Raw genomic sequence first — 19,883 nt, 5'->3', positions numbered from 1 at the left:
ATTGTCGAATAATAGTGAAGACACCAAAACCATGAAATTACGCATATGGAATCATGTAGTAACCAAAAAAGTGTAAAACAAATCAAAATAGATTTTCTATTTGAGATTCTTCAAAGTAGCCACCCTTTGCCTTGATGACAGCTTTGCACACTCTTGGCATTCTTTCAACCAGCTTCATGAGGTGGTCACCTGGAATGCATTTCAATTAACAGGTGTGTCTTGTTAAAAGTTAATTTGTGGAATTTCTTTCCTTATTAAATTCATGTGTTTGAGCCAATCAGTTGTGTTGTGACAAGGTAGCGGTGGTCTACAGAAGATAGCTCAATTTGGTAAGTTCATACTATGGCAAGAACATCTTAAATAAGCAAAGAGAAATGACAGTCCATCATTATTTTAAGACACAAAGGTCAGTAAATCTGGAAAATATCAAGAACTTTTAAAGTTTCTTCAAGTGGAGTCGCAAAAACCATCAAGCACTATAATGAAACTGGCTCTTATGAGGCCTGCCACCTCTGCTGCAGAGGATAAGTTCATTAGAGTTAACTGCACCTCAGATTGCAGCCCAAAAACATTTTTCACAGAGTTCAACTAACAGACATCTCAACATGAACTGTTCAGAGGAGACTGCGTGAATCAGGCCCTCATGGTTGAATTGCCGCAAAGAAACAACTACTAAAGGACACCAATAAGAAGAATAGACTTGCTTGGGCCAATAAACACGAGCAATGGACATTAGACCAATGGAAATCTGACCTTTGGTCTGGTGAGTCCAAATTTGAGATTTTTGGTTCCAATCGCCGTGTCTTTGTGAGACGCAGAGTAGGTGAACGGATGATCTCTGCATGTGTGGTTCCCACTGTGAAGCATGGAGGAGGAGGTGTGGGGCTGCTTTACTGGTGACACAGTCTGTGATTTATTTAGAATTCAAGGCACACTTAACCAGCATGGCTACCACACCATTCTGCAGTGATACGCCACCCCATCTGGTTTGCTCTTAGTGGGACTATCATTTGTTTTTCAACAGGACAATAACTCAAAACACACCTCCAGGCTGTATAAGGGCTATTTGTCCAAGGGGAGTGATGGAGTGCTGGCTCAGATTATTCTTCTTCTTTTTTAAATTCAACCTTTATTTAACAAGGCAAGTCAGTTAAGAACAAAACCTTATTTACAATGACGGCCTACACTGGTCAAACCCGGACGACGCTGGGCCAATTGTGCGCCGTCCTATGGGACTCCCAATCAGGGCCGGTTGTGATACAGCCTGGATTCAAACCATAGGGACGCCACTAGCACTGAGATGCAGTGCCTTAGACCATTGTGCCACTCGGGATATGACCTGGCCTCCACAATCACCCGACCTCAATCCAATTGAAATGGTTTGTGGATGAGTTGGACAGCAGAGTGGAGTAAATGCAGCCAACAAGTGCTCAGCATTTGTGGGAACTCCATCCAGATAGTTGGAAAAGCATTCCTCATTAAGCTGGTTGAGAGAATGCCAAGAGTGTGCAAAGCTGTCATCAAGGCAAAGGGGGCCTACTTTGAAGAATATCAAATATAAAATATACTTTTTTTGTGTTATTTCATACTTTTGATGTCTTCACTATTATTCTACAATGTATAAAATAGTAAAAAAATAAAGAAAAACCCTTGAATGAGTAGGTGTGTCCAAACCTTTAACTGGTATTGTGTATATATAATAGTTGTCAGAAACCACATACCACTGGAAATTTGGATTTGCTGATTTGCTGATGAGGCACCAGTAGTGTCAATTCTCCCAATTTGTGTAATCATCAATCGAAGCAATTTCTTGGACGCAGATAAGTTATACCTTGACTTAGTCAGTAGATGTCACTGTGAGCCCCATTCCATTGAGCATCCGTATGTTCTCCATGGTCAATTTATTACTTCTTGTCTCTCAGAGGAGGCTGTTGGCACCTTAATTGGGGAGGACAGGCTTGTGGTAATGGCTGGAGTGGAATCAGTGGAATGGTATCAAACACATTTGCTCTGTTTCCCAGGCAATATTATGAGCAGTTCTCCTCTCAGCAGCCTCCACAACTGTCTGTCTGTGTAAGTAAATTGCTGCCGGGTAAACTTGTTTTAAACTTGTGGAAGACAGGGAACGTTACAGGGACACTTGGGCAGATAGAGAAAGTTAGACAAAGGACTGGGTCATCAAACGAGGGAAGAAACAATGACTGGATGTAATGCTTTTCTACCATTGACACACACCCCACCTCTCTACCCTTCTATACTCCCCTTTCAACCTATAGGAGTCAGTTCTGTTGTTTCTATTACCGTTTACTCTCAACATTGACAAATATCTATTTTGCATCATTGTTTTTAATGCAGAGACAATCAGACCTGTCATCTTTACAACAAACAACCTGATAAGCATATCTGGGCGTATTCATTGAGAGCACAGCCTGCTTTATAAGTAACAAGTCTCTTCACTCAACTCCTCACACAGAGAGAGAGAGAGAGAGAGAGAGAGAGAGAGAGAGAGAGAGAGAGAGAGAGAAAGGGGAAGTGAGTGCTGATGGAAAGGACAGATAAAGAGATGTCAGCAGCTGGATGAGATGAGAATCACACCTGTTCTGGTGGTCTGACGCCGGCTTGAGCAGTGAGTCGTGACTGACTGTGTCCCTGGTCTGTCTGACATGTGACTGGCTCGTCAACGCATTGCCTGCTTACTGTTACTGATAAGACTAGCTATATGTACATATCTACCTCAATGACCTCGTTCGTACCCCTGCACAACGACTCGGTACTGGTACCCCGTGTAAATAGCCAAGTTATCATTACTTATTGTGTAGTGACTCCTTGTGTTATTATTTTTTTCTCTCTGCGTTGTTGGGAAAGCCCTAAGTAAGCATTTCACTGTTAGTTTACACCTGTTGTTATGAGGTATGTGAGTTGACCCTAAGGTTACTGGTGTGACTGACTGATACTCAGGTGAAGGTGGACAGAAGCAGTTGATTGTTTTGAGGATTTCTTATCTGGATTGGGGTAGGCAAGTTCTCTCCTCAGGGACCTTCTGCACTTTAGGAATTGCTTACTGTGTGCCAGACGTCTAGTTTCATATTAAGTGGAACTGAAGACGTGTACTGTAGCAGGAGAACAAGACTGTTGACTGGGTGACGAACCGCAATAGTGGCCTACTTTAGCCACCAGAGGGCGTCTTCGAGTAAAAACTAAAGCAGAATGAAATCTATCAGTGAATCGCCCCAGCCTCCGGGTTGGACAATGGATCTCAAAATCCCATAATGCGATTGGAACTTTCTCCCAAATCAAATCAAGTGTGTTTTTACATTTTGCTCCCACCAGCCATATCTTTAGCCAACTTTTATATGCAAGCACAGTTCCCCATTATAATCACACTGTATTGTACATAAAATACAGCCTAAACCTTGGTATTAATGAAAAAGAATCAAGCGGAAATCAATTATAAGTCCTACTATCAATCCTACATGCTCTTTATTGATGACGGTCTATTTGTGCAATAATGTCCCCTCTATGGGACAGACATGCTTCAGCAGAGCCACAGAACATGTCTACAGAGCAGTCTCTCACAGCAAGTCTTCATAGCAACAGTTTGACGTTGAGGAGTTGTGAAGAGGGGAGTGTACTGTGAAGTGCTGCCTTTCTTTGAAGCTGTGGCTCTTGCTGTTTCTTTCACAAGGTACAAAGTCCCACACAATGACCAGATTAGCTTGAATGAACTAGTTTTTCTTTTTGAACCTCAGTAGTTTACAAGGAAAACAAAATGTACAGCAGAGTCTGTCAGTCAGCTTTACAGTGAACGTAAAATGTACTCAGTACTATATGTCCTACTGCTACTGCTGCACATACAGAGGATATTTGGACACACTGTAGTATATCCCAACCTAAAAGCAGCAGGCACGGCAAAGGTAATGCCGATTACCCCCTTTATATTGACACTTCTGTTGAATAGTCACCAAAGATAAGATGAAGAACACACATATTTCTGTAGAAAAGTTATTCCGCGGCTTAGTGAAGTAGAATAAAATGTAGTCCCACATAAAACATAGATAGAAAAATAACTATTGATCAAATGATTATCTTTCAGATAATCCTGATTTCTTTTACTTTTGACACTGTTATTTGTCATAAATAAATGTTGGCACTTGAGTCAAGCATGATTATCCTCTACAAAACATTTTAAATGCTACATTACTGAAATGCTACATTTCCTTGTGTGTGTGTGTGTGTGTGTGTGTGTGTGTGTGTGTGTGTGTGTGTGTGTGTGTGTGTGTGTGTGTGTGTGTGTGTGTGTGTGTGTGTGTGTGTGTGTGTGTGTGTGTGTGTGTGGTAATACTGGTGCTAATTAAAAACAAAAAGGAAAGTCCCTGAGATCATTTTTGTGTGTATGTAATGTTTGTACACAATTCGTGTGTGTAAGTGTATAGATGTGTATGCATTATTCCGTTTAGGAGTCTGACTACATGTATGGGTGTATGTGTGTGTTCACGTTCAAATGTGTCTATACTACTTCAACTCCAGGCGGTGCTCGCCGCGCACAATGTGTGAGGAGAACTCATAGCGGTCCCGGCTGCGGTGGCCACATACATTGCACTCCAGTGGGTCACGGAAGCCGTGGCAGCCCATGTGGATGGTGAACATGACGTAGTCCAGAAACCACACCCTGCAGTGACCGCAGGGGTACACCGCCCCCGCTCCTGTACCTACCCCAACCCCTACCTCCCCCTCGCTCCTTACCACCCTCAGAGCCTCTATGGGGGGCATGGGGAGCGCGTGAGCCTGGCTATGGGGGCGTGGGAGGCTGTTGTGGGGACTGGGCCCCAGCAGGTGGCCCAGGCTGTAGATGAGAGGCTGGGAGAGCTGGGCCCGATCGGCGTGGAGTGTGTCCATGCTAGGGTGGCCCTGGCTGGGCCGGGGCAGGTAGGCGAGACCAGTGCTCTGCTGCTGCTCCAGCTTGTGACCATTGGTGAGGGCCAGGGGGCTCATGTCAGCGCGGCTCAGGGGGATGGGGTAGGCCCTGTGGGGGGAGGCAGAGTCAGGGTCCTGGCCTGTGTAGAGGGGCTGGTGGCTGTGGTGGTTCTCGGATCCTGGGGAGGTGAGCGGAGGGTCCATGACGTCAGAGCGGTGGATCAGCTCCCTGTTGAAGCTCAGGTCCAGACACACGCCGTTGTCCCCTAGATCACCCACACAGGGAGAGACACCTCAGCATTCACTCACTCAGCACTGTGCAGGTGGGGCCACTAACCCAGAGCCAAAAATACATAAACTGTATATCTCTGTCTACCACACACATATATCTCTATATAAATGGCTCTGCAGTAACCATTTCGCTCTCAGAAAAGAGCCAGAGCCGTGCAGTGGAGAGGGAGCCACAAGATAGCCACCTCCACTAACCATTAGGAGCATCAGCAGCAAAGGAGCAAGCTTGGTCACACTTGAAGATAAAAAGCACATTTTGTACAATTGAAATCTTGATAGCTCGTGCAATGGAGAACTAGCAGGCAGCCGCTGACCCTGTAGATAAACGAGCTTCCTACCACAGAACGAACACTAAGAGGGCGTGACAGAACAAGAGATCTGTGTCCCAAACGTCACCCTGTTCTATACAATGAATGCACAATGGAATAGGGTGCCATTTAGGACTCAAGCCACGGAGACGAGGAGGAGACGAAGAGGCCTCTCAGTCTCCACGGCTGCAGCTGCTGTTCCACCACAAGAGGAGACGGACGCACCTGCTCACGTTTCGCGCTCTCGCCTGTTTTTCAACCACCACCTCTCTTTTCCTCCTGTGGTCGTTATATTGCAAGATTTCAGTTCATTTGTCAGGGTGATGGGTGACAGGAGGATCTCTTTAGGCCAGACAGCTTTGCTGTTTCTTTGCAGCGCCTCGAATTCTGAAACGAAACACTCCATGATAAGCGGAGACGCTTGACAAGAAAGTGTGACCTGGGTATTGGAAATGGGTACAACGCTTTAGGGTTTAGGAAGTCAACGTGATGACAAATCAATCATTTATTGAAACGGACGGTTTTCAAACACTCAGCAGTAGTAGTAGTAGTAGTACTTGTCCGTTTGTGTGTGAGAGTGTTCCGGTGTGCAAAAGGCACATCTCCCACGATTGCTTCATGTTATTGGCATTCTATTCCTATGCGTGGTTAACCATACCCACCTAACATATACATGAGGCAGGGAAATTAGGGCAGTGGTCTACCACCCTATGGCGCGGTGCAGCAGATGAGGCTGGCGTTCTGCCCAGAATTCCTGCTTGGCAAGCAGAGCAAGGGGGGACAGGAGAACTGCATAGATAGAGAGACATAGACAGAGAGCGAAAAAGACAGACAGACAGACATGTAGCTTAGACAGACAACAATATGACACACTTAAATAAAAAATAAATAAAAAAATCATGAAAACGTACATTCATTTGAATTAAGTGCAACTGACAGTAAACACGAATACGATAACAGCAGCAGCAGCAGCAAGTAGCAAGGGGTCAGATTATAGTAAAAACCTGACAGGTGCAGCAATGAAGCCAGTAATCAGAGACCCATTACACACAGACATACAATTAATCCACTTGCTATTGAATTGCCAAATTAGCAATTTCTCAAAAGAATAAGCAACCAGCAGTCCAGTCACAAAGGAATCATCAAATCAAAAATTGCAATTCCTCATTTTGTTTGAATGACTACATCAACAGCAAAAAAAAACATCTGCAGTTTTCACCGCCTACACACTCACCCATGCCTAGTTAACCCTACCAAGGTGACAGCCTGCAAGACAGTTGAGGAATGAGTCAGACTGGTCTTACCAGTGAACTTCTGTGGCATAGAGCTCTTGCGTTTGGCCACGTTGCTCGCCAATCTGTCCAGTAGCAGAGCGCGCTCCGTGCCCATGTGAGTAGTCCTGGACACGTGGGTGTCCTCACCGGCTGAGAGATACACAGAGAGAGAGAGAGAGAGAGAGAGAGAGAGAGAGAGAGAGAGAGAGAGAGAGAGAGAGAGAGAGAGGTTTCTTAGCAGTACAGAGGTACAGCAAAGACAAAGTGTGTGCTTTCTGTCCGCTGTGCTGCAACTGTCTACTGCCTCGAGCATTTGAGGTTGTGAAATGATCTTTTTCTTTTTACAGAACTAATAAACAAAACGACTTTAAAATGAAACTCGCCCTCAGAGGAACCAATAAAACATTGAGCGCAGCCAAGATAACAAAGCCCGTGACCTCACTTCCTGGTGTTTTGCCTCATCGACTAGTGAGGCCTGCAGGAGGAAGACCGCAAGGTCGAGGATGTGCTTCCTCACCACACGCTATCTATCTGCCATACTTACGACATTCAACCGACCACAAAACAACTTGGTATTTTTTGTGTCGCAATCGTCCTGACTGTCCCCCATGGCTGGCAAACAGACTTCTGGGGGGGGTGCAGTCAGAACAGGACACCGAGACATTTGTCCTACATCTCTTCTGACTGACTTCCCCTCTGGTGTCCTTACAACACAACGTCTCCCACCACAACAGCCACAACCTATTTAGCTGTAATGGTGGGGCAACTTACGACCATGAACTAAATGGAATGAAGCTACAGAACTCTGCAGCCAGCAAATGTGTATGTGTGTATGCGTGTGTGCACAAATGTGGGAGTAGACAACAGAATGTGCACACATCTGCGTGTGAGTGCCTGCGAATGTTGTATGTGTGTATGTGTGTGTGTGTGTGATTGCATGAGCAAAGTGTGTATGTGTGTATGTCTAAAGTGCATTTGTGTAAGTGTGTATGTGTGTGTCTGAAGTGTGTGTGTGTAACAGAGGGTAGGGAGGAGTGTTCCAGGGCCTCTCACCTCTCTCAGCGTTGCCTTTGTTCTGGATGTACACATGGCACCTCTCTCTGTGCTCTTCAAGGGAGCTGCGCTGCTTGTAACTGCGACCGCAGTGGTTGCACTTGTAGGGCTTCTCTACTGTGAGAAAAGAGTTTCAGTTAAAACTACAAACTCCCACTTCAAACCATCATACACGTTGCTTACTGAGGCTGTTGTTAAATAATGGGGCAACTGCGATCTCTGCAAGATCCTCCCTTTATTTTTTGAGGTTGTATTTTACTCCCTTTTTCTCACCAATTTCGATCTGGTCTCATCGCTGCAACTCCCCAACGGGCTCGGGAGGCGAAGGTCGAGGCACGCGTCCTCCGAAACATGACCCGCCAAACCGCGCTCCTGAACACCCGCCAGCTTAACTTGGAAGCCAGCCGCACCAATGCGTCGGAGGAAACACTGTTCACCTGATGACCGGGGTCAACCTGCAGGCACTCGGCCCGTCACAGTAAGTCGCTAGAGCGCAATGAGCCAAGTAAAGCCCCACCGGTCAAACCATCCCCTAACCCGGACGACGCTGGGCCAATTGTGTGCAGTCCTATGAGACTCATGGACACAGCCCAGTTGTGGCACAGCCCGGGAAATGAACCCGGGTATGCGCCACTGGGGAGGCCTCAAGAACCTCCTTTAAATGAACGTCTCTGACAGCCCCAACGTGATATCAACGCATATCTAAATAACTGTGTGCAGACAGGTTATAGGTACTTGTGTGTGTGTGTGTGTGTGTGTGTGTGTGTGTGTGTGTGTGTGTGTGTGTGTGTGTGTGTGTGTGTGTGTGTGTGTGTGTGTGTGTGTGTGTGTGTGTGTGTGTGTGTGTGTGTGTGTGTGTGTGTGTGTGTGTGTGTGTGTGTGCATGTGTATGCATATATTTTGTGCACATGTGTAAGTAAGTGCGAACAGATGGAAAATACCTGAGTTTGTGTTATTATGAGATGCATGTGTGGCTATACATATGTAAACGCAGGTGGCACACAGATGGTGGATAGGTACTTGAGTGTGTGCGCAGGTGTCCGCTGAGGGCGTCTCGCCTGCGGCAGGCGTAGCTGCACATCGGGCACTTGAAGGGCTTCTCCCCGGAGTGCAGTTTGATGTGGCGAAGCAGGTTTCCCTTCTGGGTGAAGGAGGCGCCACACTGGCTGCAGTGGAACGGACGTTCACCTGGGTGTAGGGAAAAACAGAGGGATCCATGTCATGGAGAAACTCGGGTCAACACCGCCAAGACTTACTGATACAGTAGTTATGTAGCGCATAGTTGAGCTACTGTGGTAGGTGAACTCGTATGTATTACTCTGCAGTACTGTGACTGAATAGGAGTTAACACTTGGTTTGTTATAAAGCAGACGGTTGAGTGAAGTGTGCTTGCTGTGTTATAGCAGATGTTGAAATGGCATTTTATCAGTGCGAGGGCAAGTAATGCAGAGTGCATGTAAAGTCAAATGTGTCCATTCAGTGTGACGCACGAGTCACTGTACATATTGAAACACAAATATTTTAATCAAACACCTTGATCTACCGAGTTTATAAAAAGAAAAATAAACATTATTTAAGGCCAGGGTTGGTTTGGCCGTGTTACTCTGCTCACCGGTGTGGCTTCGCTTGTGCACGAGCAGCACATTGATGCTGACGCACGACAGGCCACAGATGTCACAGTTGAGCTTGCCTGCTGCCTGGCTGCGGGGTTCTGCTGCGTACGGCGAGGAGTCGGTGTGGGCGTCCTGCGGGCCTGTGCTCTCATACTTTACATAATCTGCCAGAGACAGGTCCTGTGGTTCGTTAACGGCTTCCCCCTCTTCCTCCCCTTCCCCTTCTCCTTCGTCTTCCTCATCCCTTTCCTTCTCCTCCTCTTCCTCTTCTTCATAAAGGTAATTGTCTCGTTCACCTTCTTCACTCTTGGGGTACTGATCGTCATTGTCGTCATACTCTTCATTCTCAGTTTTCACAGGAACCCCATCTAGGAAGGAGGGGAGAGAAAGAGAGGGTTAAATATATTTCCCTCCTTGGTTATTTGGCTTCTTGAGCACCTAGAGCAAATTGCATGAAACTAGTTATGGCTGGTCTATGGTGGTAAAACAACATTAAAGAAATCAATATTTTTTGCTTTTCGACTAGTCTTATTTCAGCTGAACTGTTTCATAAACAGACTGACTGACTTTAAAGGGGCAATCAGCAGTTGCTCCATCCATTTTTGGACTTATAAATGAATTATATGTACCCATAGATTCTTGAAGAATATAACTTGTAAATGCCTCATGAGCTTTAATTCAACTGTCGTAGTCCATCAGAACCCAAAGTATATGCTTGTTTTACTCCAATGTTTGTAAACAAAGAACATGTAAACAAAACCTATACAGCCTCAAAACATGGTTAAAACTATAATTTTGATATCATGGATGGTCAATCCTTGCATCCATAGCTCTGCCTATGAATTTGAGAGTGATTACATTTCTCCAGTCCCATCCCTCGGCTTTTTACCGAACCAGTGGTGGGGAGAGGGATTTGCTATTGTTTCTACTGCCGATTGCCACTTTAAGCCCCAAAAGTTAGTATTTTGTCCACTGCCAGTGTGCGAAGAGAAAAATGCCAGTCTATGTTGTAAAACATATCTAATGATTCTACATGCAGTTTTCTGCAAATATGGACATAAATAGCTTCCCAGCTAACACAGCATTCTGAGAACCAGATGATTCAGAGAGCTTGGTGAGAGCGTGGTTGTCCTATGATTATTTTGCATACAACCTTCCCACAACTTTCTGGGAATGGTGCAGGATAGTTGCTAGGCTTTGGAATATTCTCAGCACATTTAAGGAACTTCACAAAAAAAAAATATATATTTTCTTGGTGTTTCATTACCTTAACAGAATGTTTTCTAAATGTTCAAACATGGTTACATTTTATTTCACTGCTAGTAATGTTCTAGGAACGTTCTCCAAATGGTTTGACATTGGGAATGTTCTCAAATTGTTGAGAGAATGTTAAGAAACTTAAGAAACAACTTTCTTCTTCAGGAATTTCATTACTTCAAAATAACGTTTCCTACAGGTTTCCTCATGGTTCCATTTAAAGTAATGTTCTCAAATTGTTCCAAGAACATTAAGAAACAATGTTCTTCTGTGGGAATTTCAGTACGTCATCAATTACGTTTCCTACAAGTTTCCTCATGCTTCTATTTAAAAGACATGTTCTCAAATTGTTCCGAGAACCATAATGTTGTAATGTTCAGAGAAGGTTCTAAGAATGTAATTTAAAAACATACTTTCCATAACAAAAATAACACTTTCATAACGTTCAGAGATTTACATTTTTACATTTCGCCCTCAGCATCAACAAAACTCTCTCTAAACTCTACCTTGTTAATGGTGTTCAGGTGTGTTGACCGTGCCCACTAATTGGCCACACCTGATCTTAATGAGTGCTTGTATGGTATGCTAGCTCCATCCTGGTGGCGCAGTGGACTAATTCCATGGTTAGAGAAGAGAAGATTATTGGTTCAAATCTTCACTGATGGTGTGTCACAATAAAAAATAAAGGTGTTTGCATAAGTACTGCTTCATAAGGAAATTGATTTTCATGTGTCTTATCTGTGCTTGGATTTTAAAAAAGTGAACCCACAATAAGATAGCAGTGTTATTAAGTGTTATTGAAACATTCAAAGGATTAAGGAAGTTATTAAAAAACCTCCAAATAACCTATCATTTCCATTCTCAGAGCTTTAATAAAACCTCCCAGGAAAACTTTCAAGGAACCAGAGTAAAACATTCTCATAACCTCCCTGCAACTTAAAAATAAAACATTCTCATAACATTTAAAAAACTTTCATTTTTACCAGTCAGGAAACATATGGCTTCGTTCCCACAACCAATGTGAAACTGAAAATATACAGCACCAGTCAAAAATGTGGACACATCTACTCATTCAAGGGTTTTTCTTATTTTTTAAACCATTTTCTACATTGTAGAATAATAGTGAAGACATCAAAACTATGAAATAACACATTTAGAATCATGTAGTGACCAAAAAAGTTTTAAACAAATCAAAATATATTTTTTATTCTTCAACTTAGCCATGACAACTTTTCACACTCCAGCTTCACCTGGAATGCTTATCCAACAGTCTTGAACGAGTTCCCACATATGCTGAGCACTTGTTGGCTGCTTTTCCTTCACTCTGCGGTCCAACTCATCCCAAACCATCTCAAATGGGTTGAGGCCGGGTGATTGTGGAGGCCAGGTTATCTGATGCAGCACTCCATCATTCTCCTTCTTGGACAAATATCCCTTGCACAGCCTGGAGGTGTGTTTTGGGTCATTGTCCTATTGAAAAACAAATGATAGTCCCACTAAGTGCAAATACGATGGGATGGCGTATTGCTGCAAAATGCTGTAGTAGCCATGTTGGTTTAGCGTGCCTTAAATTATAAATAAATCACTGACAGTGTCACCATCACACCACCTCCTCCATGCTTCACGGTGGGAACCACACATCATCCATTCATATACTCTGCGTCTCACAAAGGCACGGCGGTTGGAACCAAAAATCTCAAATTTGGACTTATCAGACCAAAGGACAGACTCCCACCGGTCTGATGTCCATTGATCTTGTTTCTTGGCCCAAGCAAGTCTCTTTTTCTTATTGGTATCCTTTAGTAGTGGTTTCTTTGCAGCAATTCGACCATTAAGGCCTGAATCACGCAGTCTCTTCTGAACAGTTGATGTTGAGATGTGTTTGTTACATGAACTCTGTGAAAATCATTTTTGGGCTGCTGTTAACTCTAATGAACGTATCATCTGCAGCAGAGGTAACTCTGGGTCTTCCTTTCCTGTGGCGGTTCTCATGAGGGACAGTTTCATCATAGCACCTGATGGTTTTTGTGACTGCACTTGAAGAAACTTTCAAAGTTCTTGAAATGTTCCGCATTGACTGACCTTTGTGTCTTAAATTAATGATGGACTGTTTGCTTATTTGAGCTGTTCTTGCCATAATATGGACTTGGTCTTTTACCACCCCTACCTCGTCACAACACAACTGATGTGCTCAAATGTATTAAGAAGGAAAGAAATTCCACAAATGAACTTTTAACAAGGCACAGCTGTTAATTGAAATGCATACCAGGTGACTACCTCATGAAGCTGGTTGAGAGACTGCCAAGACTGTGCAACGCTGTCATCAAGGCAAAGGGTGGCTACTTTGAAGAATTTGTTTAACACTCTTTTGGTTACTACATGATTCCATATGTGTTATTTTATAGTTTTGATGTCTTCACTATTATTCTACAATGTAGGAAATAGTAAACTTTTGACTGGTACTGTATATTCCCACAACTTCCAAAACACCAAATATGCTAGCTGGGTTAGCAGAGCTCCACGGGGCCAATCATCAGACAGAAACTTCTACAAGGTTTTGTGATAAACGTCACATCTCCACCTCTACATTTGTATTTACGCTTAGAATATTTTACAATATTGACACCAGCCCGTCTCCTAGTTTGGTTAGGCGAATTTAAGACAAGGCAGACTGCCAGAGAAAGATTTAGGAGATGTTTTTCGTAGATAACAGCAAGGCATTTCCTTTCAATGCTCAGAAACCAGAACCAGGGCAGAGACAAAGCGGCAAAGAGAAACCTCTCAGTCAACGTCGAAGAAAAGAACACAACAGCCATGCTTCATCATCTTCTGATCATACAGATTGAGAGCATAGCCCTCCCCATAAGTGTAGCATTGCCTTTTCAAGTTAGAAGTGTATACCCCAAACCACACAAGTGTGCAACCCAAGTCCTTAAAAGTGCATAACTCAAACCCAGCAAATGTACACCAATATAGGGCTGGGTGATATATTGTGAATACCTACATACCGGTATGGATTTTTCAAATACCATATTTAAAGATGTTTTTCATACAGTGCTAAATAACTTCAACAAAGTTCAACAAATGGACTACTTCACTGTCAGTATTGTCCTAGTTTGATTGATCGCGAATAAAAAACAAATCAGAATTTGTTGCCATTCTAGGGTCATGTCCTACTTCTAAAACATATTTGGAACTTGAATTGTTCAGAAACATACAATTCTGTCAAATGTCGCCATACCATCAAAAATGAGAAAAATATAGTGAAATGATATTTGGGCCATATCGCCAAGCCCCACACCAATAAGCCCTGCAAGAGTAGGCCTACACCCCAAGCATTGCAAGTTTAAGACCCAAACCCTGCAAGTGTGCACCTCATACCATACAAGTAAATCCCAAGCCCTGCAGTGTATAGGCTATCCCCTAAGTCCTACAGTCTATATATCCTACAACTGCACCTGTGTACACGTCAAGACCTGGGCTCTGGCCTGCAATGCCTGTCCCTGCTGAGAGTCAACCAACCCCTGTCGAGACTCAAGTTATATGCCATCCAGAAACCACATTGTGGTCTCAGCGGTGGCTGATGCTCTTCCTTGTCATGCAAAGCGCTCAGAGGTGCGATGGAAACTTTTCACAGAGAGAGTCCCCATATAGAGTCCAGGGCCTGAGTGCAGTGAACCGCAGGGCGCGCTTCAGTAGAAATTCAGAGCTACAGGGTTACACCCCGACTGTGTAGCTGTGGCAAAAGACTAAAATAAGGAAGCGCATGGCCTCCAGTAGTAGCTCCAGCAGACTTACACCACACCGGTAACACTTTATTTAAGGGGCCATAATAAACCATTTATAAGGCATTTATAAAACAGTTTTATTCACCATTTTATTTATCATTACTCCCACATCTGTAAATGTTAGTAAGTTCACACATGTATATATATTTCCTTAAACATCCTGTGTTGTGTACCTATTATTTTACCAGGTACTGCAGGAATGTCTACCAATGGCATGCCCGTCTTTTTGTGAGATATTACACTGCTCACTCAAAACATGTATAAAGTACATATAAAGTATCAATTGTGCTCACTTTAGATTAGGGACTGCAAATAAAACGCATGTATACTTATGATTAGTAATGATTCATAAATGGTTTATACATGTCTAAGTAATTATTAATATTATATATTAATTTTCTTTTTTTACAGACACTTAAAATAAAGTGTTACCAGCAACTCTTCTAACTCAGGTTGTAAAACGGAGTCAATGTCTTGTTAACACTGGTGGTCTTGGGCGTCTGACCTCCTTTGTTCACTGCCTCTGTTAAGCCCAATGGCTTGTGCATTTCATCCCATAGGTCGGTTGAGTATTGAGCGCAAGTGGGTAAGCTAGTCAATACAGCATGGTTTTGGGGCAATATTCTCATCAACACGTGTTTTGTACCTGTCATTCCCTCGTTTCCTGTGGGTTCTGAGTACTCTATTCCACTCTCTGAGGTCTTCCCTGGGGCCTCCTCTTCCTCTCCCTGTCTCTCCCCTGCCCCTTCTCCTCTCTCCACCTCCTCTGCCCGTGGCCTCTCATCTGTCACGGCGCTGCTAACGTCTGTGAAGAGACCATCGCCATCTTAGTCTTTAATACGGAGCCTAACATACATCTCAAACCGTATACGTTTTTTGTTGGGGCATCATTTTTTTTTGAAAGTCAATTTATGACCACATCCTTTTTGCAACAATAAAGATGATTAGCCTACGGTATGGAATATAAGTTAGAGTGAAAGTTCTACGTTGAAAAAAGCTGTCATACCCATCATTTCATCTTGTGATGACTTGAGCTCTTGTTTTTCCTCTGTGTTCATCTTCAATGATTCTCTGTGGAAATAAAACACAAAAGAGGCAGTGTGCCAATCAACCCATTACTGCAAAAGTTAACATAAACCCCAGAAAGCACTAAATCAGTTATTATAGGCAAAATAATATTGATTTCATTTGGCATATTTCCATGGAATTAGTTACTTTTCATGCAATAAGCCACTAAGTAGGGCATACGCAATGCAATATGTAAATAAAATGTTAAAAATGTTCATGAAAACAACCATGAAAACGACTAAATAAATGTGTGGTAAATTGTCCGTGCATGGTCCATTGCTCAACCCTAGCAGTTCATTCAAATGAAGAAGAAAAAAAAATATGACGATCACTGAACATGCATTTCCTGCCAAGATGATGCAAATAGAAAACTGTGAAAGAGACAATTCTACACTTCTACAGCAATGTAGCCATACAATTCTCCAGCATATTATTTCATTTTTCAACAGAAAAGACACCCTGCCATTGAGGTAGTTCATTGATTTGACAAAGTTAAGCCCTATTTCTTACAGCACACATAGGTTTTTTCATGCTTAAAACAATATAAAACTCTCATTATCACAAGACTTTTTGAATTATAGCTAAATGCACCTCTTTTAATGTGAACTATTCCGTTTTTTTCTATACAGTAGAGGCTTATCTTCCTATTCCCATTTCACATTCCTGTTAAAAATATATTTAACTGGGGGAAGACAACAGCAGTTTTCATAATCTCTTTTTAAAACGTCTCACCTGTAATGTGTGTATCTCCCCCCTGATACTGAAGCGCTCACGTCCAGTTTTAAATTCACCTGTCTCTCCCGCCGTTCAGATTCCCTTCTCCGCCACTGGATCGCCTCGCGTTATGGATAAGCCAAGGTTGACGTCATACGCTAAACTTTGGAGACCGTCTTAAAGGAACAGGCGACTGATTTTTTTGTTGCCTAAACGAAGTGATGGAAATACTTTGTAATGGCATAGGAAGACTAGAGTGAAGACATTTTAAGAATGGAGGTTGAAGTGGTGAATATGCGTTATACATGTATGCATGGATTTATCATTATGATATGAATGACTACGATCGATCAAAACAGGATATTACAGTAGACGTTCAACGACGGGCTCCGAATAATATACAAGTAACCCACCTTGTGGCCAAAGACTGCTACTGCCTCCTCTTTCCATTTAAAGTGTTTTTGTGCATGTATCCCTGCCAATTATTTAATAATTTGCCAGTAAACATATCCACTGATTGCATGAATAGACCATGACCAAGCATGGTAATGCTGTCAGAAGAAACGTTTGTTTGGGTAATGGATATTGATGCATTAATGTGGTCTACCGGCTCAAACAGACTTTTGTTCTGTCTACCACAAGTAACCTTTTGTTCTGTCTACCACAGGTAACCTTCTGTGCTGTCTACCACAGGTAACCTTTTGTCCTGTCTACCACAGGTAACCTTTTGTTCTGTCTACCACAGGTAACCTTTTGTTCTGTCTACCACAGGTAACCTTTTGTTCTGTCTACCACAGGTAACCTTTTGTCCGGTCTACCACAGGTAACCATTTGTTCTGTCTACCACAGGTAACCTTTTGTTCTGTCTACCACAGGTAACCTTTTGTCCTGTCTACCACAGGTAACCTTTTGTTCTGTCTACCACAGGTAACCTTTTGTTCTGTCTACCACAGGTAACCTTCTGTGCTGTCTACCACTGGTAACCTTTTGTTCTGTCTACCATAGGTAACCTTTTGTTCTGTCTACCACACTTAACCTTTTGTTTCTGTCTACCACAGTTAACCTTTTGTCCTGTCTACCACAGGTAACCTTTTGTCCTGTCTACCACAGGTAACCTTTTGTTCTGTCTACCACAGGTAACCTTTTGTTCTGTCTACCACAGGTAACCTTTTGGTTATAACGGGATCATCACTTTCTATAGCCTATACTGTGTGTGTGAATATGTGCTCATTAGAGCTGTGGCATTGGCCATTTCGGATCTAATACAGAGCAGCAAAAAGTGCTTTACTGCAGCTTGGGACAAGCAATCAGGTGTGTGTGTATTGTAGGACACTGACTAACAGAATCACAATCGTATCTGGGAAATTTGCTGCGAGGGCTGAAGCAGACCGCATGTTACTGACTCACCCCCTTTCCCGGCCTCATTGCTAACTATCCACCAACTGACCTAGGCAGCACCCAATGCTGTATCCCTGTCTCTTACACACACACGGATCACACCCGGCTTCATCTGTAACCACGGAGAGACCAGGGAGCATTCTCGCTCTCTTTCTCACACACGCACACACACAAACACACACACACACACACATATACACACATATACACACATATACACACATATACACACATATACACACATATACACACACACACACACACACACACACACACACACACACACACACACACACACACACACACACACACACACACACACACACACACACACACACACACACACACACACACACACACACACACACACACACACACACACACACACACACACACAAACCTCATAAATGGCATACCACCTATCCAGCAGCCCGAGCTCACTACAGTTGGCCTTATTATTTCATGAGAGATGGGAGACCAATAAACACCTCCACTGATGACACCTGTGGATTTCTCTACCGCTGTTACAGTACAGGCTTATTCACTTATTCGAGTTGTGCCTTGAATAAGATATTTGACATGCCAAAAGCAAACAGTTGAAGAAAGGTTTTATTGTACTATTTACAGTATGTGTTCCAATATTGTAATAGTTTGTTATTCATTACTTAATGGCCCCTATACCAAGAGACTTGGATAGAAATGACAAAAGGTATTACCAAAAAGCAATAATGGTTCATGGGGGGATTTGTACTGAATATCAATGAGGCCCACTACATCAGTAAAGAGGACTACTGATGTCGTCCAAAAAGCAAAATACATACATTCACTGTGCGAGACTAGACGTTGGTTTCTTGCAGAACGCTGAGACATTTGCTGCATGCCCCTGTCGTTTTCTGCTCATTTATTGAGAGAGGGGAATGAAGGAATCTCATCGCTAATAACACGTACCACCCACCTGAGTGGTAATACACTGCCTAGTGAGGTTTGGCCCACGGCCCATGGCCCAGCCTATGGCAGCGGGCCACCAGTCTGAAGAATGAAAAAAAAAAGAGGGAAGGAAAGCACATAAAGGCATTACAATACATGCTGGGTTACCATGCTAAAACACATGCAGAGGAACATAAAAGAGAATTGGCGTCGTTCCAGCCCTCTGAAAGCCTTGGAACCAAATAGTTGTGAATGAGAAAGATCCTGGGCACACACATATACACACACGTACACAAAAGACACCGACACACGCTGGCGGCCTACTAATTTACATTCTCTAATTTTCAAACATACACCCACAATCAAAACACTCCCAGCTAGCGGTGTAATTCAAAGTTAGCTGGTGAAGCCCTCTGTGGGAGAGGGGAGGCTTTTTTTAAGGCCTTTAAGACCTACCACGTGGAGGGCACTGTCCATTGGCCTTTTATAGCTGAACCGCACAGCTCGCTGGAGAGAGAGAGAGAGAGAGAGAGAGAGAGAGAGAGAGAGAGAGAGAGAGAGAGAGAGAGAGAGAGAGAGAGAGAGAGAGAAAGGGACAGAGAGAGAGAGAGAGAGAGTGAGTTTATTTCACTTTTGTTTTTTTAATGATCTTTTTCACTTACTTCGGCAATGTAAACATATGTTTCCCATGCCAATGAAGCCCCTTGAATTGAATTGAATGGAGAGTGAGTGAGTGAGTAAAGGGCAGATGCAGACGGAGGAAAAGAGGGATGCTGGTCCCTAATGGACTCGTCTTCTCACACAACACACACACACGGGCCACACTAACCACAGCCATGTGCAGGAAAGAGACATGAGGTTGCCCAAACTTTGTTATTTCAACAATGCTTTGTCATTAGCTAGAGGTGTATGTCTGTGTGTGTGTGTGAAAGAGAGTTTAAGATGGCATGGAAGTGGTTTCTTTTATCCCCTTTGTGTGTGTATGAATGCCTTTTACTGCAAGTGAGAATAATAGTTTTCCAGATACGTTTTTCGCCCTGTGTGTGTTTGTGTGTCAGAGTGCAAGTTCATGTTCAGGCTAGTGTGTATTTAGAGAGAGAATGAGAGAGGGGGGATGAGAAAGAGAGAGAGGGGAGAGTAGGGGTTAGTGGTTCACGGCAAGCTATTGTAATGATGCGAGTTAGCAATTTTTTGTGTTCACAGTCATTGTGTTCGGGTGAAGGTGCTGCCAGCTCTTGAGTCTGAAATGTGAGAGAGGGGAAGGCTTTAGTTACATAT

The 19,883-nt window shown here is 43.3% G+C and overlaps 1 protein-coding gene across 12 annotated transcripts in view; it reads right to left on the bottom strand.

Annotated features, from left to right (window-relative positions):
- Window positions 1-3,735: 3,735 nt before the first annotated feature.
- LOC124015251 (zinc finger protein Aiolos-like) overlaps window positions 3,736-19,883 on the bottom strand; it is a 31,371-nt gene continuing 15,223 nt past the window's right edge. Inside the window, exons 2-10 of one of the 12 annotated variants that reach the window (XM_046330345.1) lie at window positions 19,062-19,112; window positions 18,634-18,707; window positions 15,505-15,569; window positions 15,145-15,303; window positions 9,453-9,821; window positions 8,861-9,028; window positions 7,841-7,957; window positions 6,818-6,937; window positions 3,736-5,180 (exon numbers count right to left, since the gene is read on the bottom strand). In XM_046330345.1, the coding sequence (XP_046186301.1) occupies window positions 4,513-5,180; window positions 6,818-6,937; window positions 7,841-7,957; window positions 8,861-9,028; window positions 9,453-9,821; window positions 15,145-15,303; window positions 15,505-15,556 (1,653 nt within the window). In that variant the 5' untranslated portion in view covers window positions 15,557-15,569; window positions 18,634-18,707; window positions 19,062-19,112 and the 3' untranslated portion in view covers window positions 3,736-4,512. Of the gene's footprint in view, window positions 5,181-5,738; window positions 5,901-6,175; window positions 6,303-6,817; window positions 6,938-7,840; window positions 7,958-8,860; window positions 9,029-9,452; window positions 9,822-15,144; window positions 15,304-15,504; window positions 15,570-15,713; window positions 16,272-16,298; window positions 16,640-18,633; window positions 18,708-19,061; window positions 19,113-19,883 lie in introns of those variants that run through there. The other 11 variants (XM_046330347.1, XM_046330354.1, XM_046330352.1 and 8 more) reach the window with 11 other exon arrangements.

The sequence above is a fragment of the Oncorhynchus gorbuscha genome, linkage group LG26 (genome assembly GCF_021184085.1).
Source record: "Oncorhynchus gorbuscha isolate QuinsamMale2020 ecotype Even-year linkage group LG26, OgorEven_v1.0, whole genome shotgun sequence".
Lineage (NCBI taxonomy): Eukaryota > Metazoa > Chordata > Actinopteri > Salmoniformes > Salmonidae > Oncorhynchus > Oncorhynchus gorbuscha.
The sequence above is the reverse complement of the archived record's forward strand: the minus strand, read 5'-3'. Positions and strand labels throughout refer to the sequence as shown.